The sequence below is a fragment of the Caloenas nicobarica genome, chromosome 14 (assembly GCF_036013445.1).
Source record: "Caloenas nicobarica isolate bCalNic1 chromosome 14, bCalNic1.hap1, whole genome shotgun sequence".
Classification (NCBI taxonomy): Eukaryota; Metazoa; Chordata; class Aves; order Columbiformes; family Columbidae; genus Caloenas; species Caloenas nicobarica.
The window spans coordinates 7,674,950-7,694,805 of NC_088258.1; the positions used below are offsets into that span (position 1 = coordinate 7,674,950).

Genomic DNA, 19,856 nt, shown 5'->3' on the forward strand with positions numbered 1-19,856 from the left:
GGCTGTAACAGTAGGCGGAGCGGGCCGGGCTGAGGCGGGGGCTGCGGCGAGGGGGACCCGGCAGCGCCGAGTCAAGCGGGGCCGAGCCAGGTAATGGGGCTGGGGGGCAGAGTCGGGCCTGGCGGCGGCCTGGCACGGCCCGGCAGCGCCGCGTGCGCCTCCCTGCCTGGAAATCAATGGGCCGGGGGGGAGGGGCCGGCCCGGGAAAGGGAAGGGAAAGCGACCGGCGGGAGCCGCCGGCTCAGCCCAGCCCTGCCCACCCCGCCGGGGCGCCGGCCGGGCTCTCGGCCGCTGCCCTCCTGGCTGGCGGGCAGCCGGAGGGGGTGGGACCCCCGGGCGGGGCGGGGCGCCGTCCCCAGCACGCGGCGGAGGGACCCAGCCCCGCCGCCGCCACCACCCCCTGGGCCGGCGGGACCGGCCCCCTCCCGGCGCGGCGGCGGTGGGGGTGACGGTGCCCGGCGCGATGCCTCCGCTCCGCGCCTGCCTCCTCCGTTATAGGCGCCGTGTTCCCGCCGGCGCCCGCCCGCCGCCTGCCTCTCCCTCCTCCTGCTGCCGGCGCGGGGACTCGGCGTCGCTTCCCCGCGTCCCGGTGCCGGCGGGAGGGCGGCCGCCTTCCCCTCGCCCCGAGTCCCGCGGCGTGAGCGGCGTCGTTCCCCGCCAGGCGCGGCGTTGTTCCCCGCTCGGCGAGGCGGCGGCTCCCCGCGGGGCCTGCCGCCGCCCGCTCGGAGGGTCCGGGTTCGATTCGTCTCCCCTTCCCCCCTCCCGCAGCGCGAGCTCCCCGCCCCCCCCGCCGCGTTGCCATGGGCACGGAGTCGCCGTTGGGCGCTGTCTGCCGCGGACCTGCCCCCGGACGGTCTGGAAGGCGCGGGCTCCGGCCCGGAAAGGTGAAGATGGGGAGGGCGGGCGCTGAGGCGGCCCGGCGCGCTGCTAGGCCTGCCCCCGGCTGGGCCGGGAGCCGCGGGCCCGAGGCGCTGTGTCGGTGTGCGAGTTGGCGGGAGAAGGGCGAGGCGCGGGGAAGCGGGGGCGCCCTCAGAGCCGTTTCCCGGCCCCCTCGCCTGCGTGTGGGGGCCGGTTTTGTTTTGTGTGTGTGTGTCTTCGGGCTCTCAGCGCTCCGGAGCGCGGACATGTTGCGTGCAGGCGGGCTGTGCCCGCCCGCCAAAGCCGCCGGGCGCCTCGGGCTGCCGAAGCGTTTTCGGGAGCCACAGCCCTTCAGAGAGGCAGAGCAGAGCGTGGCCGGGTTGGCGCTTCCAGCTCAGCACTGGTAATGAAAGGGCGTCGGAGGCGGACGGTTTGATTTTAAACAGGGCTATTAGGAGGCGTTGAAGGACGCGGGGCGGCCCGGGGGTGAGGTACCGGGGGTGAGGTGAGGTACCGGGGGTGAGGTACCGGGGGTGAGCTGAGGTACCGGGGGTGAGGTACCGGGGGTGAGGTACCGGGGGTGAGGTACCGGGGGTGAGGTGAGGTACCGGGGGTGAGGTACCGGGGGTGAGCTGAGGTACCGGGGTCGTCCCGCCGCTCCGGCTCCCGGGCGCCCGCGGCGCCGCCGCCAGAGCCGCCTGCACCGAGAAGCGGCTGCTCACCGGGGCAAGGAATGTGTAAAGTTATTTTGTACTTCACGTACATAATTGGCTTCCAATTAAGGGCAAAGTGATGATTAATTTCGCGTGTCCCGGCTTGGTGGCTGGGCTGGTTTTCAATGAAAGCAAAACTAGTGCAGCGTGTGTGCGTTTCCTTTAGTTTTGTGTTTTGGTTGGTTTTTTTGCTTACAGTAGTGTTGAGGTGTGGAAGTGTAGTTTGTAATTTAGAGATGGAAACGTGCCTGGTCTTCGTATCTATGCCATAGTAGTTTTCTGTTGCTTCTTATTTCTACCCAGGTATATTTGTGCATGTATGTTTTATTTTTTTTTACAGTCGATGCTGAGAATGTTTATTTTGTAATGAGACAAATGCATAATCACTACTTCCTGGTTAAACGCAGTTTTGTGAATGGGATCTTGTATGAAATCTTCCTGAGCTGTGATTTATTGTGTGCTAAGGGGAGACAAAATATAAATATTTAGGACCAGGTCATAGCTGATGTGTTTTGTAATGAGACTGCTGAAAAAATCTAAACAACACTGATGCAAGGCTCCAATGGAAGGGCAGTAACTTTTCAGCGTCATGGTGAGAAAATTCTATTGTGACATCAGCACAGGGAACTAACACTTGGTACACACGGCAACGTAAGTTCATGTTCAGCAGTGGTATAGGGACAGGATTTGTGTGTATGTTGAAAAATGGGAGACGAAAAAATATCAATGTTTATAGTTTTTTGTACTACTTTGTCAGAGATGTTATGTCCAAATATTGACATATTTTGAAAAAGTGGTGGATCTGATTTATTCTTACTAGCATTGATATTTGCTGTGTATGGTGCCAGATATCTGGTACTGTATCCCTCAGTTGTCAAAAAAAAATACATAGGGCTTACCTCATTGGTCAATATAATGCTCAAGCTTTTTTGTGATAATATTCTTCTGTTTGCCACTCACCACAGTCTTGATTCTGTTTTTTGCCCTGCAAATATGCTTTAAATATGTTGTGGAAACACTTCCCCTTTCAATTGGAAAATAGAGATGCCACTGGTATCTGCAATTTGAAGAGTGGATCTTACCCGAACTGTCATCTTAGTTTTCCAAAGGGACAAGGATGTCTTCATTTGTCAGTAAAATAAGGGAATTTTCCAGCTTTGTGTATTATCGTCTGAGAAATGGAAAATGCGTATAGAGCGGATTTTGAATTGAAGATTTAAAGGAAAAAAGATCTAATTAGAGGCTTTGCACATAATTTGTCATTCGTGAGACTAGAAGTTCTCTAATTTAGTGTGCATTGTTTAATCTACCTTACGTTTTATCAATAGCAATCAAGTTGTGCCATAAATCTGAAACTGCTTTATGCTTTGTTCTCTCAGTTATTTCAGTATAACAAAGCTGCTTTAAATCCTCAGTTAAGTTTATGGTTTCCCTAAACTTAAAAAGGCCCGACGTGCTATGGTAACATAGTAGCAAAAATTTACATATAGAAATTGATAATTGATCATTCAGCGGCTTACCGTGCACACACAATTACACATATTTAAAGAGGTACCATCTTGAAACTTAATCAGCATTTTAAACAGGACTTAATATCAGTTATTGCATTTGTCCTTGAGGGCTGAGGGTTTGTTTTGCTTTCTTTTATGTTTAGCATTTCCTTTTTATAGCTTGCATTCCTCTGTTGTTTTGCCAGGGGAAAGTGTACAACTTTACATAAGTAGAACTGAAAAAGATGCTTTTTGGTTCAACTTTTTCATTGATAGTAAGAGTTGTAAATGTGATTGGTGCAAAATACCACAAGTACTGCTGCCAAAATTGTATCCAAACAAATATTTCGTGGAGGGGCAGAATAAACCCAGATGGAAATAAATTTATCAATGTTTTCCTGCTCTCCTTTCCCAAGATTTCTCAGAGCTATGTCCCATCCCCTCCTTCTGGATCTCAACAGGCCGGCACTTGGGTGTGCCACTGTTCACAGCTCCTCAAACAAACAACAGAAAAAGGTCTTTATAACTGTAATGGATTAAAATCCTGTGAAAGTGTAAGAAATGTCACCAGTCACCAGTGCTACTTCATGTGTTTAGTTTTGGGTTGGTTTTGTGGTTGTTTTGTTTTTTCATCATTCTTATCGGCTTTTTAGTTTTTCAAGTTATTTCTTTGAGACTAAGAGACAGGATTTTTGTCCTTTTCTTTCTGGAACGCTTCTTGATGTTCTTCTGTCAACCAGAACTTTTGCCTCTCTTGCAGATATGAACAATGACCATAGTTAACAAGCCAAAATCTTCAAAATCTAAAAAATCGTCATCGAGGCGGTCTGACAAATCTAAGAAACCCCGTACTAAGAAAATGACATCACGCACCGCAAATTTGGGCCGGGTACCACCTGCAGAAGATCCAAACAAAGTCTCTGTGGACAAAGGACCCGGAGGTGCTATTTATTGTAGATCGTCTCAAAAATCTAAGCCTTTTGCCCAAAGAGATCTAGGTAAGTACTTCTTCCGTCCTCCCCCTTTTTCTTAAAAACAAAGCAGAACAAAAGTAGAGAATGCAGTTCTTATTTGTTGCAATGCTATAAAATGAGACTATGACGAATAAAGACTTCAGTAGTGGACTCAATTTTGTGAATCCTCTAAGGCAACTGAAGTGACTGGTGTTGCACAACTTAGCTTTATCTATTTACAATCTATTTGTAACTTAGTTTTGATCTATTTCCAGTCAGTTACGGAGAGCTTTTTATGATACACAGACTCATCCAAGTTTTTAGTGTTCTGCAGAGAAAAGTACATTTTACCATTGCTATTCATGGCTTCCATTATTCACAAGTCTTTGAATGATAACACTGCTCAGGAAGAGGTCTGATTCTGTAAGGTTACCTTCTGTGCTAGTTACTTGCTTATTTTTCTGTCTTAGTTGTTATATTTATTACTGTATAATTACAAGGTTAAGATTGTGGTTTAAGTTACAATAAGGAAAAAAAAAATCGAATTAATAATCAGCTTAAAGACTATAGATGGAAAGAAACCTGGCAAAACTTCCTTAAATCAGAGTGGTAGTTTGCCTTGTGTTAAAAGCTGAATAAACTATTGTCCGAAACAGTATGTTTACCAGCAAATTTGAGTGGCAGTGTTGTATGGTTTTGTGGTTTGGAGTATAGCTGGTTCTTCTGGGTGCTCCTGCAGAATGCTACTTTTTGAATATCCTTTTTTTAAAACTAAAGCAATACATCTCTTTTAAAATATAATATTCTTGCAGTTGTTAATGACGGAATTGCCCCGCCACAAAGGATTCTTTTTCCACCTGAGAAAATTTGTATGGATTGGCAACAAACACAAAGTGTCGGAGTTGGGCTGCAGAATCTCGGCAACACATGTTTCCTTAATTCTACTCTGCAATGTTTGACTTACACGCCGCCTCTCGCCAATTACATGCTTTCCCTTGAGCACACCCGGTCATGTGAGTATGTTCTCACATTGTTATAAATCTGTTGGACAGCTCTGAATGTGAAAGAACCGTGATTCTGTTAAAAAAAAAAACAAACCTCTTGGTTGTCCTCTTTTATCTGTAGAAGCTGGCTTTGATTGTGATCTTAAAGGTCTTTTCCAACCTAAATGATTCTATGATTATATTAATAGGAGGCTCAGAAGAGCATATAAATTGTGTTTATTCATTTAATGCACCATAGTAAAACTTCGAAAAAGGGTCATTTCTTGCTTCATGTGAATAATGAAGTGCATCGTAAAGTAAGACATTTGAAGAACATTTGGCATTTGGGTTTCCTGCTAGTAGAAAAGTGAAAAAGTTTAGGATGTTGACGTCGTAGATTCTTGGTCTTCGCAGCCTAGATACTGTAATGCACGAATACTGTGGTAAATGGTATGTTCACTGTTGAGCCATTAGGAAAAAAACCACCCTAGAAAGCACTATGAGCTAATCTTTTATAAACTCAATTAGAAATTTGTGTGCAATTTAAATAAAATTTAGGTTGATTTTATTCTAAATAAGATTTTGTATCTTTTAAACCCTCAAATTTATGTTCTTTGTTTATATTTTTATATTTGAATTTATTTAAGCCTAGGAGCTTCTTTTCATATCCATGTATGTGTATTTTTACGAAGGCACCTGTGTGCTTTCTAGTCTGGTATTTTAGTATTTATTCCTAGAAATTTAACTGTGTGTTCTTGCCATATATAAAAATTATCAGTTAAGAATCCTGTTGCAAAAAGGAGGGCAGAAATACTAACACATACATTACTTTAATCTTTCCTCTCTCCCAGAGGATCCTTAGCTCTGTGTCATGTAGCTCACCTAACAGCAGTGTGCTGAAAATAACACACATTTGCTCTTAGTGCTGTATCATCAATGTCGATATTGTTTCCTCATATATTCTGCAATCTGGGGAGTTCACGTTCCTGTCAGACTGCAAAAAAATGACATTGCAATAGTTATTTACATTTCTCATTGGGAAATGCCCTGTAATACAGAATTAATTGACACTTTTATTCTATACGGTTCTGCTTAATAAAATGTCACAGAACTGTTGGGATATTGACACCTTAGGAGAAGAGAATGTAGCATAGGGAGTGAACATTGTACCTACAACTTAAATGTTTTTTTGTAGCAATGTATATTTGACTAGACTGGGATGCTTTCTTCTTTCACTCCTCAGGTCATGTAGAAGGTTTTTGTATGATGTGCACCATGGAAACTCACATTAATCAAGTCCTGTGTTGCTCTAATAATGCCATCAAACCTACATCCGTTATCAATGGCCTTAAAAGTGAGTCATTTCAGATAGTTTTAATTTTTGATATTTTTTAATTATTCAAAGACTTCTTTGCATATAAATTATTTTCATACTTTAAAGAAGAGAGAGTTTAGAAATACAAGCTTTTTTCATTTTATGAAGTAAATATAATAACTTTCTTTTTTATTAGGAATAGGAAAACATTTCCATTTTGGCAGTCAAGAGGATGCACATGAATTCTTATGCTTCACTGTTGATGCTTTACAGAAAGCTTGTTTGAATGGAAGCACCAAGTAAGCATAAACAAATTAATTTTTAAATGTTCTCTAGCCCCTTTATACTCCTTTATTTACTCTCATAAATTAAAATCTGTGTCCTTGTTTTTTATAAAAAGAAAACTGTTTGAAGAGTTAACTCTGTGCCTTCAATCTTCTGAGGTGTGATTATAATTTATTTCCAGATTAGACAGATCTTCTCAAGCCACCACACTTATTTATCAAATATTTGGAGGATATCTAAGATCCCGAGGTACTTTTTAAAAATCTTACTATCCTATGAAACTGGTCTATGTCTTTTTGTCTGTCTGTAGTAAAGGAGTTTGTAGTTTGACTAAAGTAATGCGTATTAATAATTTAAATTTGCACATTTGGTCTCCTTTGCATATTGTTAAGCATTTGTATTTTGATTCCAGTGAAGTGCTTGAACTGCAAAGCAGTTTCAGATACATACGAGCCATTCCTCGATATTACTTTGGATATAAAGGTAAGATGTTTTGTGAATATGGGTCGAGATGTCCAGAGACTTTTAGAGCTTTCTAAAATAAGCTCATTTTACTTGAGAGCATGTACTGTTAAAACAAAAGAGCTTGGTGGTGGATGGGAGTGGATTTCACATTGTTCTTCTGTGGAAGCCATGTAAATGGTCTCCATGTTTGCATTGGATTTAAGCTGGAAAAATAATTATATCTACACAAACAACGATACTGTCATTCTTCTGGATTATTCTACTTCAATATACATCTATTGTTAGACTGATGGGTTTGATTGTTCTCATTACTGATGCCAAAGCATACTGCAGATGCTGTCTGTGGTATTGCAAAATTTATTAATTCAGAGTAGAATAATTTTCAAATGAGGGAAATGTTCAGTGTATTCTGTTTCTGCCTCCTTCATAGTGATTGCTGGTTCACAGCAGGTCACTTAAGTATGAACTAGCAAGGTTTTCTCATAAACTACTAGTAAGCGTTCAAAATTTTGCATTTTCAGTGACTTTGTGCTCTACTTTCTTACTCATCCAGGCAGTTACGTCTGTCACCCGAGCTCTAGAACAGTTTGTGAAACCGGAACAACTTGATGGTGAAAATAGCTATAAGTGTAGCAAGTAAGATTATTTCTAATTCCATCTTAATACAAGATATTGTGTTGCATGGCTTAGATCATAAGTTATCTTTTGACTTCGTTTAGAAATAAGATGATACACAACTCTCTTTCATTTAGTTTTGTTTATACAGCTAATACACTGAAATAATTCAAAGCTTGGAAAATAATACATTTGTTTCTGGGAGAGTAATTTTAGTGTTTCTGTTTGAGTATTTGGAAACATAAGCGTTGTGGCCATTAGCTCACATTAGACTTTTATTCATAGTATTGTCCATGCTGGGGCTCGTCAGCCTTTGTAAGTTTGAATTTGCACAGGGAAATATTCACATGGCCGACAGTTAAAGACATGTCTGATAAGTAGTGGTGATCTGAAGCATGGAGCTGTGGACAAGGATTTGGGGTGAGAGGCAACATCAGCTTCCTGAAGGTGGAACAAAGTGAGGTTGGGTCTTGGTGAACGTGCACAGACTCAGTGATAATTAACATTAGCAGCTTCTGCTGGCTCATCGAACAATGTCTCGTGCAGTTCTTGAATTGTAAAATCTGTGGACTACAGTGGTCTGAAATGAGCCATCGTAAACCTAACCTGTGCTTAGTGAAAGCAGATGGAGTTAGGATGTCCTGTATGCTGATCAATATGTAAAATGTTTCTGCGTGTGTAAGAGCATTGTATATTTTGGCAAAACAAGTTGTTATTCAAGCATAAACTCAGAAAAGCAAAGACGGCCAGGCTTGATTTTGTAACGTTGCAGTCTGATCCTTCTAAATGAAAGATGCAACACCTGCTTTTTGTTGTTGGAAAAGCATAAGTTAATTAGAACATTTGAATGCAGATGTTGAATGAAGAGGATCCAATAGGCTATTACAGCAATTTAATCCCAGGTTCATTTTAGTCTGTGGATCCTAGCAAGCAACATGTAATGTACGAAGAATTCTCATAGTTTACAGATTATGGTTGAGGAAGAGTAGGATAACTGTAATAAGCACCTCACATCTGAATTGCATGATCCTTCATTATTGTGGGGTGTGATCAGTTTAGTCATATATAAAATCAGAAGTTTCAGTTGTTTTGTGAGTTTAAAAAGAATGGTTTAGCATGTGTACAGTATCTTTTCCATTGCTGGTAAACTATTCTATTAGTTTTAAGGTTTTTTTCTGATTGCCATTTTCCTTTTCTGCCATGAATTTTTCTAATAAAGATTACTGCCTCAAAACTTTGTATCTAATTGCAAGTTTCACAGAATTTTATAAAACTTTTTTTTCTTAATCTGGGTGAGTTTCGTGGGTGGGTTTGTTTTTTTTTTTTTTTGTTCACAGGCATTCTCCATTAGTTTGGAATTCTCTGCTTTGTATTTTGACATCAGAATTTGAAAATAGATTATTTAATTCTTTCTGTTTGTTAACTGTCAACAGTATTTTTCTTGATGATGTACACTGACCTGTTCCAGGCGGTGCTACAGTGGAATTTCACAGCTTACCATGTGTGTCAGACCTTTGAGTGCACACTGAAACAAACAAATAACAGTTTTATTGAAGGACTGCAGGTGCCTTCAGTGTCTTTCCAGACACCCTCAGTACATGAAGATTTACCACTGTCCAATGTCACTCTCACGCAGAGTGACTATTTCCTTCCATTGTAATTTTTCCTTGCTATGTTATCCATTTTGGAAATTATTTGCAGTTTGCAGTCCTGCAGACCGGGGCTCTGCTGTCCCACGTTTAACATTTGCATTTCAGCAGAAAGCTGAAAGAATGTATCCAGAAGGAGTTCAAAATTGCCACTCTGGTGTAACAAGACATGGTACCTTGCCTTGTTTTGCTGATGTGCTGCAGTGGAGATTCCTGGTCCTGCTTTGTACCAGGTTGTCGGCGAGCCTCAGCTTTTTGGCATAACAAAGATACATGTTCAGACATGTGTTTGGCCATCAAAAGATAATGTTCTAAACCCTTTATTATTTGTTCTGTAGAGCTGTCCTCTTATATCCTGCTATCTTCTATTAACAAACCTGAAATGCAGTGTATGGGTTTATGAATAGAAGAAACGTATTATGCAAATAAATATCATTCAAATAGCATAAGCATCCGTGAGAGATTAAAACTTGTTTGTCTTTTTTGGGGAGGGGGACAATCTGCTGTTAAACATTTGTCTGTGCTTGTTTTTAAGGTGTAAAAAGATGGTTCCTGCATCAAAGAGGTACACGATACATCGTTCTTCCAACGTTCTCACAATATCACTGAAAAGATTTGCAAATTTTACAGGTGGAAAGATCAACAAGGTACATTTACAGCTGTCATGTAACATTGTCGTCTTGGAATGGGAGATTTCTGAAAGATGAATGCTCATTTAAGAGTTGTTAATGTTTGCGGGCAGTAACTACAGACCAATAACTATAGTCTAAGAAAAGTCGATATAACAACTATGGCTGCTTCTTTCTTTTTTAATAATGGTAAAATTGCTGGGTGACTGTAAGAGTATGCCTTACTCTTAAAGAGCTAATTCTGTAGAAAACAATTATCTGCAATTTAAATTATTAAATGTTGTTTATGAGAATAGTATTTTTAAATGAAAAAATATATATTAATGTAATCCTAGTCTGTGTTTTTAGAATTGTTTTTCTCATCCCATTAAGTATTTCAGGATAATTTTTGAATCTTCTTGGTTTTTCTTTAGGATGTAAAATATCCTGAGTATTTGGATCTTCGAGCATATATGTCCCAATCAATAGGAGAACCACTCATCTACGCGTTATATGCAGTTCTTGTACATAGTGGCTTCAACTGTAACGCAGGACACTATCTCTGTTTCATAAAGGTAGATACCAGCTTGATTTCTAACAGGGTAGAATCTGTGCTGACAAAGAAATTAAAATCTTACTGGTAGCAGCTCTTTTTAGGGGAAAAGCTTGCGTTATATGTTTTGTTTGATTTGTTTTGTTCTGTAGTGTTTTATCTGTGATGTCATTTGGAAATCATGCAATTCCTGTAAAGATATAATTGTCTTTATTTGCAGGCTGGTAATGGACTTTGGTATAGAATGAATGACGCATCAGTAGATCTTTCTGATATCAAAACAGTTCTCAATCAGCAAGCTTATGTACTTTTTTATATCAGGTAATAACAAAAACTAAATGTGTTCAGAATATGTTTACTCTCCTGTTACTGATATTTGTCTTCTTTTCAAGTGTTTTTCTTCCTGTCCTAGGAAAAGATTGCTATTTGTATAACTCAGTTCTGTCTAACCTGAAATTTCCCATGTCATTTATTATCTTTCATTGCTGGGCCTTAAACTGCTGCATTTGTGTAAATTGCTACGTATCTGCTCTCTGTAGCTGGCTAATTCAGAAAAGAGGAGAAATTAAGGCCATAGATGGTGTAAGGATGAGTTATTGCTCTGAAAAGGATAGTCATTGTAGGAAGACCATTATCTAGTTTTCAGTTTGTAGTCTTGGTTAAGTCTTCCTTATGTGTCTTCTGTGTCTTATAAACTGTTCCTATAAAATTATAGGATGAGGTTTAATCCAAGATTAGGCTGAAAGAAAAACTCTAAACTAAGATCACTGCTCTTTTCCCAAGGCGCTACGATCTGACCCTCGGAGAACGCGCGTTTTATTTACCAGCTCCGTCTTATCCCCGTTCATTCCTTGGTCAGCGGGGGGCTAATAGTAAACAGGCTGGATTTATGGGACCACGGCTTCCTCCTCATATGATTAAGGTAATTTGAGGGGGTCAGATAATGGTGCCAAATTGATAGTGGGTTTTGGGTTTGGTGTGGGGTTTTTTGTTGCTATATTTTAGCATCCAAGTTTTATTTTCCCTCCCACACTGCAGCTTTCTTCACAGCCCTTGTGCTGCAGCCAGAATTATTCCTACAGTGGCTAATCCTAAATTGTTCAGCCGTGCTACTTCATTTCTTTTTACTTCCAGTTCAGCTTTCTGAAGTCCTGAGAACCATGCTTTTGAGACAATTTAAGTAGCCTACTAATGCTTAAATAATTTTTAAAAAAATTCCCCCAATCAGTGTAACTGTAGCTGAGACAGTGAAAACAAATTGTCTTGTTCCTGCATACCAGAACAATTATTCCAGTGTTTTCAGGGAATGTTTAAAGGGGAAAAATAAACATGTTTGAGAGCAGCTTTAGTCAATGTTAACTTGTTTGAGTGGGTTTAAAAAATTATGCTCATTTGATACCAATATGCAGTAAACCAAAAGCAGGAATTAAACAGACTTGTTGGACTCACATTTGTATTTCAAGGGAGGTGTTTTTCTTAGGTGTTGTGGCAATTTGTAGAAATATTTAGTAGGAGAACTTCGTGTTTTTAAACTTTAAATGCTGTGCGTTTGCACATATCCATCTTGAAATCTCTTTTTAAATACAGAATTCAAATCGTTTAAATGGGAATGGACCCCTGAAAGAGGATCCAAATACCGTTGGGGTCACCCTAAAAAGACCGTCCTCAGCTCCGCCGACAGCTTGTGTTCAGAACTGGGCAATTACCAGGCCTTCAGTTACCGACCCATCAAAAAACCAGAAGATCACTATCAGTATTCACAACAAATTACCTGCACGTCAGACTGTGTCACACCCTGACTGTCTTACCAGCGCTATGGAGGATGAGGATCTAAGCAAACCTGCTCCTTCTTCCACCATCACAAATTCCTCCGCAGCGGAGTCTACCTCAAATGCATCTACTATGTCAGTCGCTACTAACGTTTCCAAGCAAGAAGTTCCCGATGAAATGTTGTTTGAGCCAACAGTGAACGGAAATCCTAATCTCGGCTCGGATAACACCGTCCTGTACAGCGCAGAATCCTCAGGAAAATCTGAGGATTCGAAGGGCTTGTTTAAAAGAAATTGCAGCCTAATATCTTCTAATGGACTTTTGATCGGAAAGGTTGTTCGTACATTGCAGAATTCCCATTCTTCCTGTCCCAACGCTGAAGAAGAAAGATGGCCACAAGATCTGCCAAAAAATGATTCAGTAAATGGTGCTATTAGTTTAGATAAGGAATCTAAGGAAAATGGACTGAAACTTAATGATTCAACTTGCCAAGTCCCACCTGTTAAACCTTCTGAGATTTTCTTTTCTAAAACTAATGGATTGCTTGAAACAGTGAGTTATGCTTGTTCTATCTAGAATTTCCCACCTATGATTTATTCGGTATTCAGGTGCATTATAATGTTCTCAATTTGTGTGAAATACCAAGAAAACACACAGCACAAGTTTCATCATAACACTTTGTCCTATTATTCCATTAGAATTTGCAGAGCTGAGCTGACATATGAGAACATGTCAACCTAAGAGAAGTTCAGCTGAGATAATACTTCATAAATTTTGTAAATATATTTGGGGGGTGGGGTGAGTGGGACGATGTGTAAAATGGGGGTAGCATGTATAATTCAAAGTGATCTATATCTAATGTAGAAACTTTGCAAACAGTTTTGTGCTAAAGCTAATATTTTTTTCTGTCTGTTAACTTCTGCGTTTTAATTGTAGATGCCTGTAGCTCTGTCACCAGTTCCTCAAGACATAATCTTAGAATCTCTTACCTATAGCCAATTGAACAGCTTGTCGGAGGACATAAGGTAAAAGGAGTACACTCTGCTTAAAACAAGACTCCATGCAAATTTGTAATTGTTTTACCTGTCTAATAACACTATTTAATAGAAAGATTTAAACCACTCCAGAGAATTCCACACTGTACATCTAGTGTTGCAAACATCAGCACTGAGCGTATATTGTTCTGATATTAAATACAGGTGGATGCTTCCTGGAAAACTACTGTTTCTTTATAGAACGTTCTTCTTCTTTTTTTTTTTTTTTTTTCTCTGTTGTCTGTAATACTTTCTGTATTCATCTTTCCCTTTGTTTTCCATCTTAGGATGTGTGAATATAAATTCCCACCATCTGCTTTCCCATTTGAGAGAGAGGGAAATCTCTGTGTTTACTTTTTTCTAGCTGGGGGAGAGCAAATATAGTGGTTTTGGCTATTGATGTGATTCAGAGCAGCAAGTGGAGGGAGCCAGATATGTTTGGTGTGGGTTTCTTAATGCAATACTTGCAGAATCAAGATTAAAACCCCACATTCTCTAGGAGCTGAGGAGGATTTAAGAATAGGGTTCTAAAGGGAATGTCTTTCAGAGTTTTCCAATAGCCACCAATTTTTTTACTTAAGGGGATTTTACTCCTAACATTCATCTTTCAGATGGACTTTTTCAAGTGAAAAATGTGTTTTTATTTTGTGCAGTGTCCCTGGACCTCCAAAGTCTTCTGAGAATGATGCTCTTATGGAAACTGTAGTCATGGAAGCACTGTTTTCCTATGAAGAATCCAGGAAGGTTCCTTCTGCCTTTAGGTCTGAGGTTGAGAATCTTCTTACTCATCCAAATTCTGAAAGCATTGCTGCCAAAGAAGATGTTACTGAAAGTATTACAAGAGCTGACAATGTGCATCCCAACATCAATGGTCAACATAAGGTTAGAAAAAAATCCCTGGATGCAGCAGATGAATTCCTTGGTCAGTGTGAGTCTGAAGACAGTAGAGACAAAGACAAACCAAGAAGATCAAAAGAACGTGAGCTCATTTCAAAAGAAAATCCCTTGTATATCAGGGGGTCTCCTGAGAGTGAAGAGAAATTAGGGCAAACTTCCTCTATAAAGTCTGACATTGAATGTAGTTCTAAAAAACTTGCATCTCTAGATATTACAGAAAAATGCCAAGACACAAAGGACATTTCTAATAACTATGTAGAGGTACCACCTGTTAATGACTCCTCTATTACAAAGCTCGATAAAGTTTTGGAGAGTCAGTTTTCTAGAGAAAACGAGGGACTGAGTAATAAAAGATGTGAAGAAGATAAACATAGGAAAAAATATAAGAAAAAAATATATGACTCTAAAAAAACTGACAAAGAGCACTACCGAAAGAAGAGAGAATACTCGGATACTGAAGAGAGGGAGAAGGAGAAGCAAACCAGAAGCAAACCAGATGATCATTCCCACAAGAGGAGATGCTCTCGCAGCGTGGAAACAAATAAGCAAAACCGTCATAAGCAAGAGTATTGCAATGAAAGCAAGTACAGATCTTCCCATAACGAAAGAAACAGTCCAAATAATGGCAAAAGCTCAGGAAAATATTCTCGTTATAGATCCCGAAGCAGAGAAAGAACAGAACAGGAGAGGAATAGGTATTATTATTCCAAAGGAGAGAGAACTTGGAGCAGAGAAAGATACTATCAAGACCAACCACGGAGATGGGAAAAATGCAGATACTACAATGATTATTATTCTTCTCATGGAGCAAGAGATGGTAGAGAGAGGAAGTCCTCTTATTGCGATAAAGACTTTGACAAATCAAGTCAAGCTTACAACAGCCGGTCACACAAGGATTATCATTGCAAGGGCCGCTGGGCTCACAACGCACTCTCCAGAGAGGACGATGTCCATCCCTGTGGCGGCCACAGGGCAAACTTGTACCATTGTTCAGTACCTCAGCAGCAATCTGAAAAATACCCTCGTGAAAGGCACGCACTTCCACCCCTGTCAGCTCATGCCAACTTCGAGGACTTTTCCCGGGAAAACGAAAAAGAAAAACTACGAAACGGCAAAAGAAGATACAGCCACACAGAAGGAAGCGGAAGCGAAATAGAAAAGAAATGCCGAAAGATAGATGACCAAAGAATGAAAAAATACAAGAAGGTCAAGAAGAAAAAGAAGTCCAAAGATAAACATCGAGAGAAGGATTACAAGTAAGCAAGGATTCCAGCATAATCAGCAATTTTTTCCTAGTTCTTTTCTGGGTGTTTCTCGTGTCTGCCTTTTTTTCATTGTTTCTAAGTTATTTCTGTAGCATAATCTCACCAGGGATCATGTCATTAGGTGAGTCAAGTGAAGACAGGAAAGATATTGCTGAATTGTGTTAGAACACTAGATCCGGACCATGTCATTAGAATCACATCCGCACACCATTCTTGATTGGGTTACAACAATTTTTTTTAATTCCACATATTCCGCAACTAGCTCCTGTTAATAATTTGTGTGCAAACCAGGACCTATGGTCCTTCAATCTGAGGTCTTACACTTGCTGCTGCATCTAAAGTTAGACATGCAGAAATTACCACAAAATAGCTGACGTGCTGCAAGTCATCACCTGTGGTAAAATAAATAATGTTTCATATATGCATCAAGCGCTACATCTGTTTTTCTGTTTTTAACTTGCATGTCTCCTTCAGACTTTATGATTTGGATTTCTCTGTGCTCCGCTTTGACAATGACAATCACAAACATAAGAAAAAGAAGAAAAAGAAGAAACACATCAGGAAACTGAAAGGCTACTTGGAATATTTAGATCCTCATTTCCAGAAGAAGACGCGGGAGAAGAAGGAAGAATCCTGTCCTCCAGGCGATTATTTATGTGAGCAATACCGAAACCAGGGCAGTAAACAACCCTACAAAGAAGGGAAACCTTCCAGTGCAGGGGAAAGCAAGAAATACAGCTCCCTCACAGCCACCGAGTATGGGAAAGGTAAGGAGCCCCAGGATGTTTGCAGGACTCCTTTTTATTCACATAGACACTATTATTTAAAACAACTTTAAATGCTTGTGTGACTAAAGCTCTGCTTTATATCATGGCTTCTGAACGGTCTGCATAAATATTTTAAAAAAAGCATTTTAAAATCACTGCTAAGAAAGGAAGTCTGAAATAAAACTGCAAAGGGGTTGAAGGGCAAGTAATTTTAATTTCATCTGGTGGTTAAGTGGCAAACAAGTGGGAGAGATGTGAGATGCTTTACAGAATTCAGTCCAACAAACTAGGAAAAAAACCCTTGGGCAGCTGTATCTTGAAAGAGAATCTAGTGGGTGGACAGGAGGTTCAGCTGTCAAGGTGGAAGATGATGACGTGAGACTTGCAGGCTGGTGATGCTGTAGTGAAACACCATCTTCCTAAATAAGACTGCCAGAGCAATCAATTTAAATAAAATACTATGTTCAGCTATTTCATAACAGAAACAGTGCTGACTGCTTACTCAGAGTAACAGAAGTTGGCGATAATACTGAAATATTGTTGTTTCAGATGTAGGTCTGCCTTCTCCTAAGCACACTGAATTCACAGTTGTTAACCCTCCAGAGGACGCTTCGCAATTTAACATCTGGAGAGTATGTTAAATTCCTGCTATTGTTTCATTTACTTGTGGGTTTGTTTTCTGGTTTTGTGGTTTGTGTTGTTGTGGGTTTTGTTTTGGTTTTGTGTTTGTTGGTTTTTTTCTGTTAGTATAGGCTTAAAAATACAGATAAGTGGACTGATGAAACCAGTCTTTCCAATTTTTTAATATTAAAAAAGTCAGTTTGGTGCTTCTTATAAAAAAAAAAAAAATACAAACTTGAGTTCCTGACTGAATTTACACTGAAATCTCTGCTGTTGCTTGTCGTAGTCCTGACTTGGGCTCTTAGTAGATAATATGGTTTAAATTAATTAGCTTTAGAATTATGCACTGATGAAGGTTGCACACTGCAACAAATTCAACACCTGAAATAAAATTTGACAACATGTCCCATGAAAGGAGGACTGAATTGAGGTCTTTCAAATACTCTTTTTTGTAAAAAAACAGACTTTTTTATGATACCAACGTCAAAATAATCCTTAGTGCACCGAAAGAGTTCCTGTTCTAACTGGCACATCAGTAACTGAACAGAAGAAAATGCAACTGCTTGAACACTCGCTTGGTTTTGGTGGATTCTCTGGCCAGCAGATGGCAAACTTGTTTTTTTCTAAACCAGTCAAAAGCATAGTAAGGAAGCCGATGTCTTGATTCATGACACAGTCGTTGAGGTTACTGGGCAGTGTAGGTGGGGGATGTTCATGGATTAAAACGATGACAGCCCCCGCTTGGACATGGTGCTTGCAACACAACTGGGGAGTGAGGGCTGTGGAAAGCAATTTGTTCAGGTCTTGAGAATTTTAATATTTGATGAAGTTCATGGATGTTAATGAGCTTCATCTTGTGGAAGGTCAGTTGTCTTTTTAAAAAAAAAATGGGTCTCAGGAAGGCTCTTCTGAATGATGGAATCTAATCTCAAAAAGGCCGCTGTGGCAGCATGTTTTTAGAGATACCAACCCTGTCTAACAAGCTGGAGCCAGATGAGGAACAACTGCGAAGGAATCGTTAGGTTGTGCTTTTTCACCAGGACCCATGTTACTTTGAACAAATTAAGAAGGTTGAAAATGGCTTAGTGAGAACTTGTGATTTAAGAAAAACCCAGACAGGATGGGAGAGGCAGCAGCTTTAAAGCAGTTAGTTTCCTGCCTTCCTCCGTGTTCTCTCAGGCAAGCTTCTGAAGCTTCTGGTGTTGTGGGTAAGGTTTGGCCAGCTTGACCACAAGATTGTGAGGAAAACAGGGATGCTGTCTAGGCAAAACTTCAACTTAATTTACTGAAGGTCTACTATTTGCTATTGAAGCGGGCAGCTTTGTCTTCACGCTCCGTACAGCTCACTACTCAGCACGGAACTGAGATGCCGTCAGTTTAAATGCGAGGGAGGCGCCTTCTGGAGCCGGTGGGGTCCCGTAGTGCAGAGCAGGTGGAGCTGGGTGCAGGCAGGAGGCTTCTCTCGCAGAGATCGAACCCCCGAGCCGTAGTTCTGCGTTCGATGTTGCGACAGCGAGTGACGCTGCTTCCTTTTGTCTTTCAGATGCGGAGCTCACTGATGGAAGCCTTCAATACTCCAACTAAACCTACCGTCAAAACCAACAACTCTCTGCCATCAAAACCAACAACTTTTTACCATCAAACCCAACATTACCAATATTGACCGTCAAAACTTACAATTTATTATCAAAACAATTACCATCAAGACACAATCCAGTCATAAGTGGTGCTTAACATTTCTGTACAGAATTTTACCATGAAAGAACTTTTTTTTAGTTTTTAACTTGAGACTTTCTTTTTTAAAATATACTTCTAATCCAAAAGGGTGGAAACTTTTTACAACTGCTGAACATTGTAAATTACCACATAAATATCTCACTGATGTGAGATAATGCCCTGGAATAGACCATCTCAAATGCTGCTTAATTACAGACTCAGGTTGACTTTATGTTATTCATGTAATGTTACTCCAAGTTAGACATCTGGTGCACGAGCGACCAGGAATTATAAAAATTGCAACTGACAGTCTGTATATTTAATTTAAAGACTTATTTAAAATTTCACGAGCTCTCCAATAACTAGAGTTTTGCAAGAGCCTCATCTTTTTTCTGTGATGTCTGACACTAGAAACTAATTTACTTCACATTTGAGTTATATTCAAGATCTGAAGAAAATCGTCTGGTTTTCAACATTGTGGAACAACGAATATGCAGTTCTGAATGTATCTCTCAAGACTATTTGTATACTCTTCCATATGTTTTTATTACATTTTCTTAATATACTGTCACTTGTCTGAAGTCTCAGTTGTCTGTTTTGTCTCTCTGAAGTGTCTAGTTACAGACAAATTCATACTGTGATTTTTATTTTTATTATTAAATGCTATCAAACTGTGATGCACTTATTATTCACTGGTCCTGCATCAGGAGATGAGTGGGGAACCTGTATTAAATACAGTTCATCTGAATAATCTGTCTGGTTTATACAAGCTGTGTTGTTCAGAGATGTCTAAAGTTTGATCTTTGTTTTTTTAAAAAAAGCACTTGCCCCACTGTAAATATATAGCATGTAAAATTTATATAGTATATAAATACAGCAAAGTTAAAATGGATTTTTTACTTGAGTTTTACTTGAGTTATTTAACATGCAATATGTCATGTGAATTGACAGCTTTCAGAGTGTGTTTGATACTCAAGAAATCAGATCTTCCTTTCAGTGGTAGGTGAGAAGATGCTGTCGGTGTGACCTGAGAAGATCGGTAACTTGGGACTCCAGCTGCCTAGACAAGAATGCAGAAGGCTTTCTCCTTTCAAGTTAAACGCTTCCAAAACCGGGCAACAGGTTGGAAGCTCAGCAGTAGATTTTACTGTGTGTGTGACACTAAAGAAAACAAAAAAGGAGCAAAGTTAATGTTTTACTAAATACTTAGAGTAATATTTTGGTACATGGAGAACACCATAAAGCCAAACCATAAGTGTACCCTGCATAATGTTCCTATGGCAACGGTTATGTGAAGTT

At 40.3% G+C, this 19,856-nt stretch overlaps 1 protein-coding gene across 2 annotated transcripts; it reads left to right on the plus strand.

The window, feature by feature from the left end:
- Nucleotides 1–10: 10 nt before the first annotated feature.
- Nucleotides 11–19,818, plus strand: USP42 (ubiquitin specific peptidase 42). Of its 2 annotated transcripts, XM_065644513.1 has the most exons (18): nucleotides 11–90; nucleotides 3,822–4,059; nucleotides 4,827–5,027; nucleotides 6,241–6,351; nucleotides 6,509–6,611; nucleotides 6,779–6,846; nucleotides 7,010–7,080; nucleotides 7,616–7,698; nucleotides 9,862–9,973; nucleotides 10,369–10,509; nucleotides 10,708–10,808; nucleotides 11,271–11,409; nucleotides 12,075–12,809; nucleotides 13,194–13,282; nucleotides 13,945–15,444; nucleotides 15,928–16,220; nucleotides 16,770–16,852; nucleotides 18,385–19,818. In XM_065644513.1, the coding sequence occupies exons 2-18, from the start codon at nucleotides 3,831–3,833 to the stop codon at nucleotides 18,502–18,504; spliced, it is 4,179 nt and encodes a 1,392-aa protein (XP_065500585.1). In that variant the 5' UTR covers nucleotides 11–90; nucleotides 3,822–3,830; the 3' UTR covers nucleotides 18,505–19,818. The 2 variants fall into 2 exon arrangements, with proteins under 2 accessions (XP_065500585.1, XP_065500586.1); XM_065644514.1 differs by lacking the exon at nucleotides 16,770–16,852 and having other exon boundaries at nucleotides 18,385–18,510.
- Nucleotides 19,819–19,856: the final 38 nt, after the last annotated feature.

Excerpts from the sequence above, each read along its gene's own strand:
- USP42 (XM_065644513.1), top strand. The coding sequence starts at position 3,831 with ATGACCATAGTTAACAAGCCAAAATCTTCAAAATCTAAAAAATCGTCA. Across the intron at positions 10,809-11,270 it reads TATGTACTTTTTTATATCAG|GCGCTACGATCTGACCCTCG; the intron begins GTAATAACAAAA and ends TCTTTTCCCAAG. Across the intron at positions 13,283-13,944 it reads AGCTTGTCGGAGGACATAAG|TGTCCCTGGACCTCCAAAGT; the intron begins GTAAAAGGAGTA and ends TATTTTGTGCAG.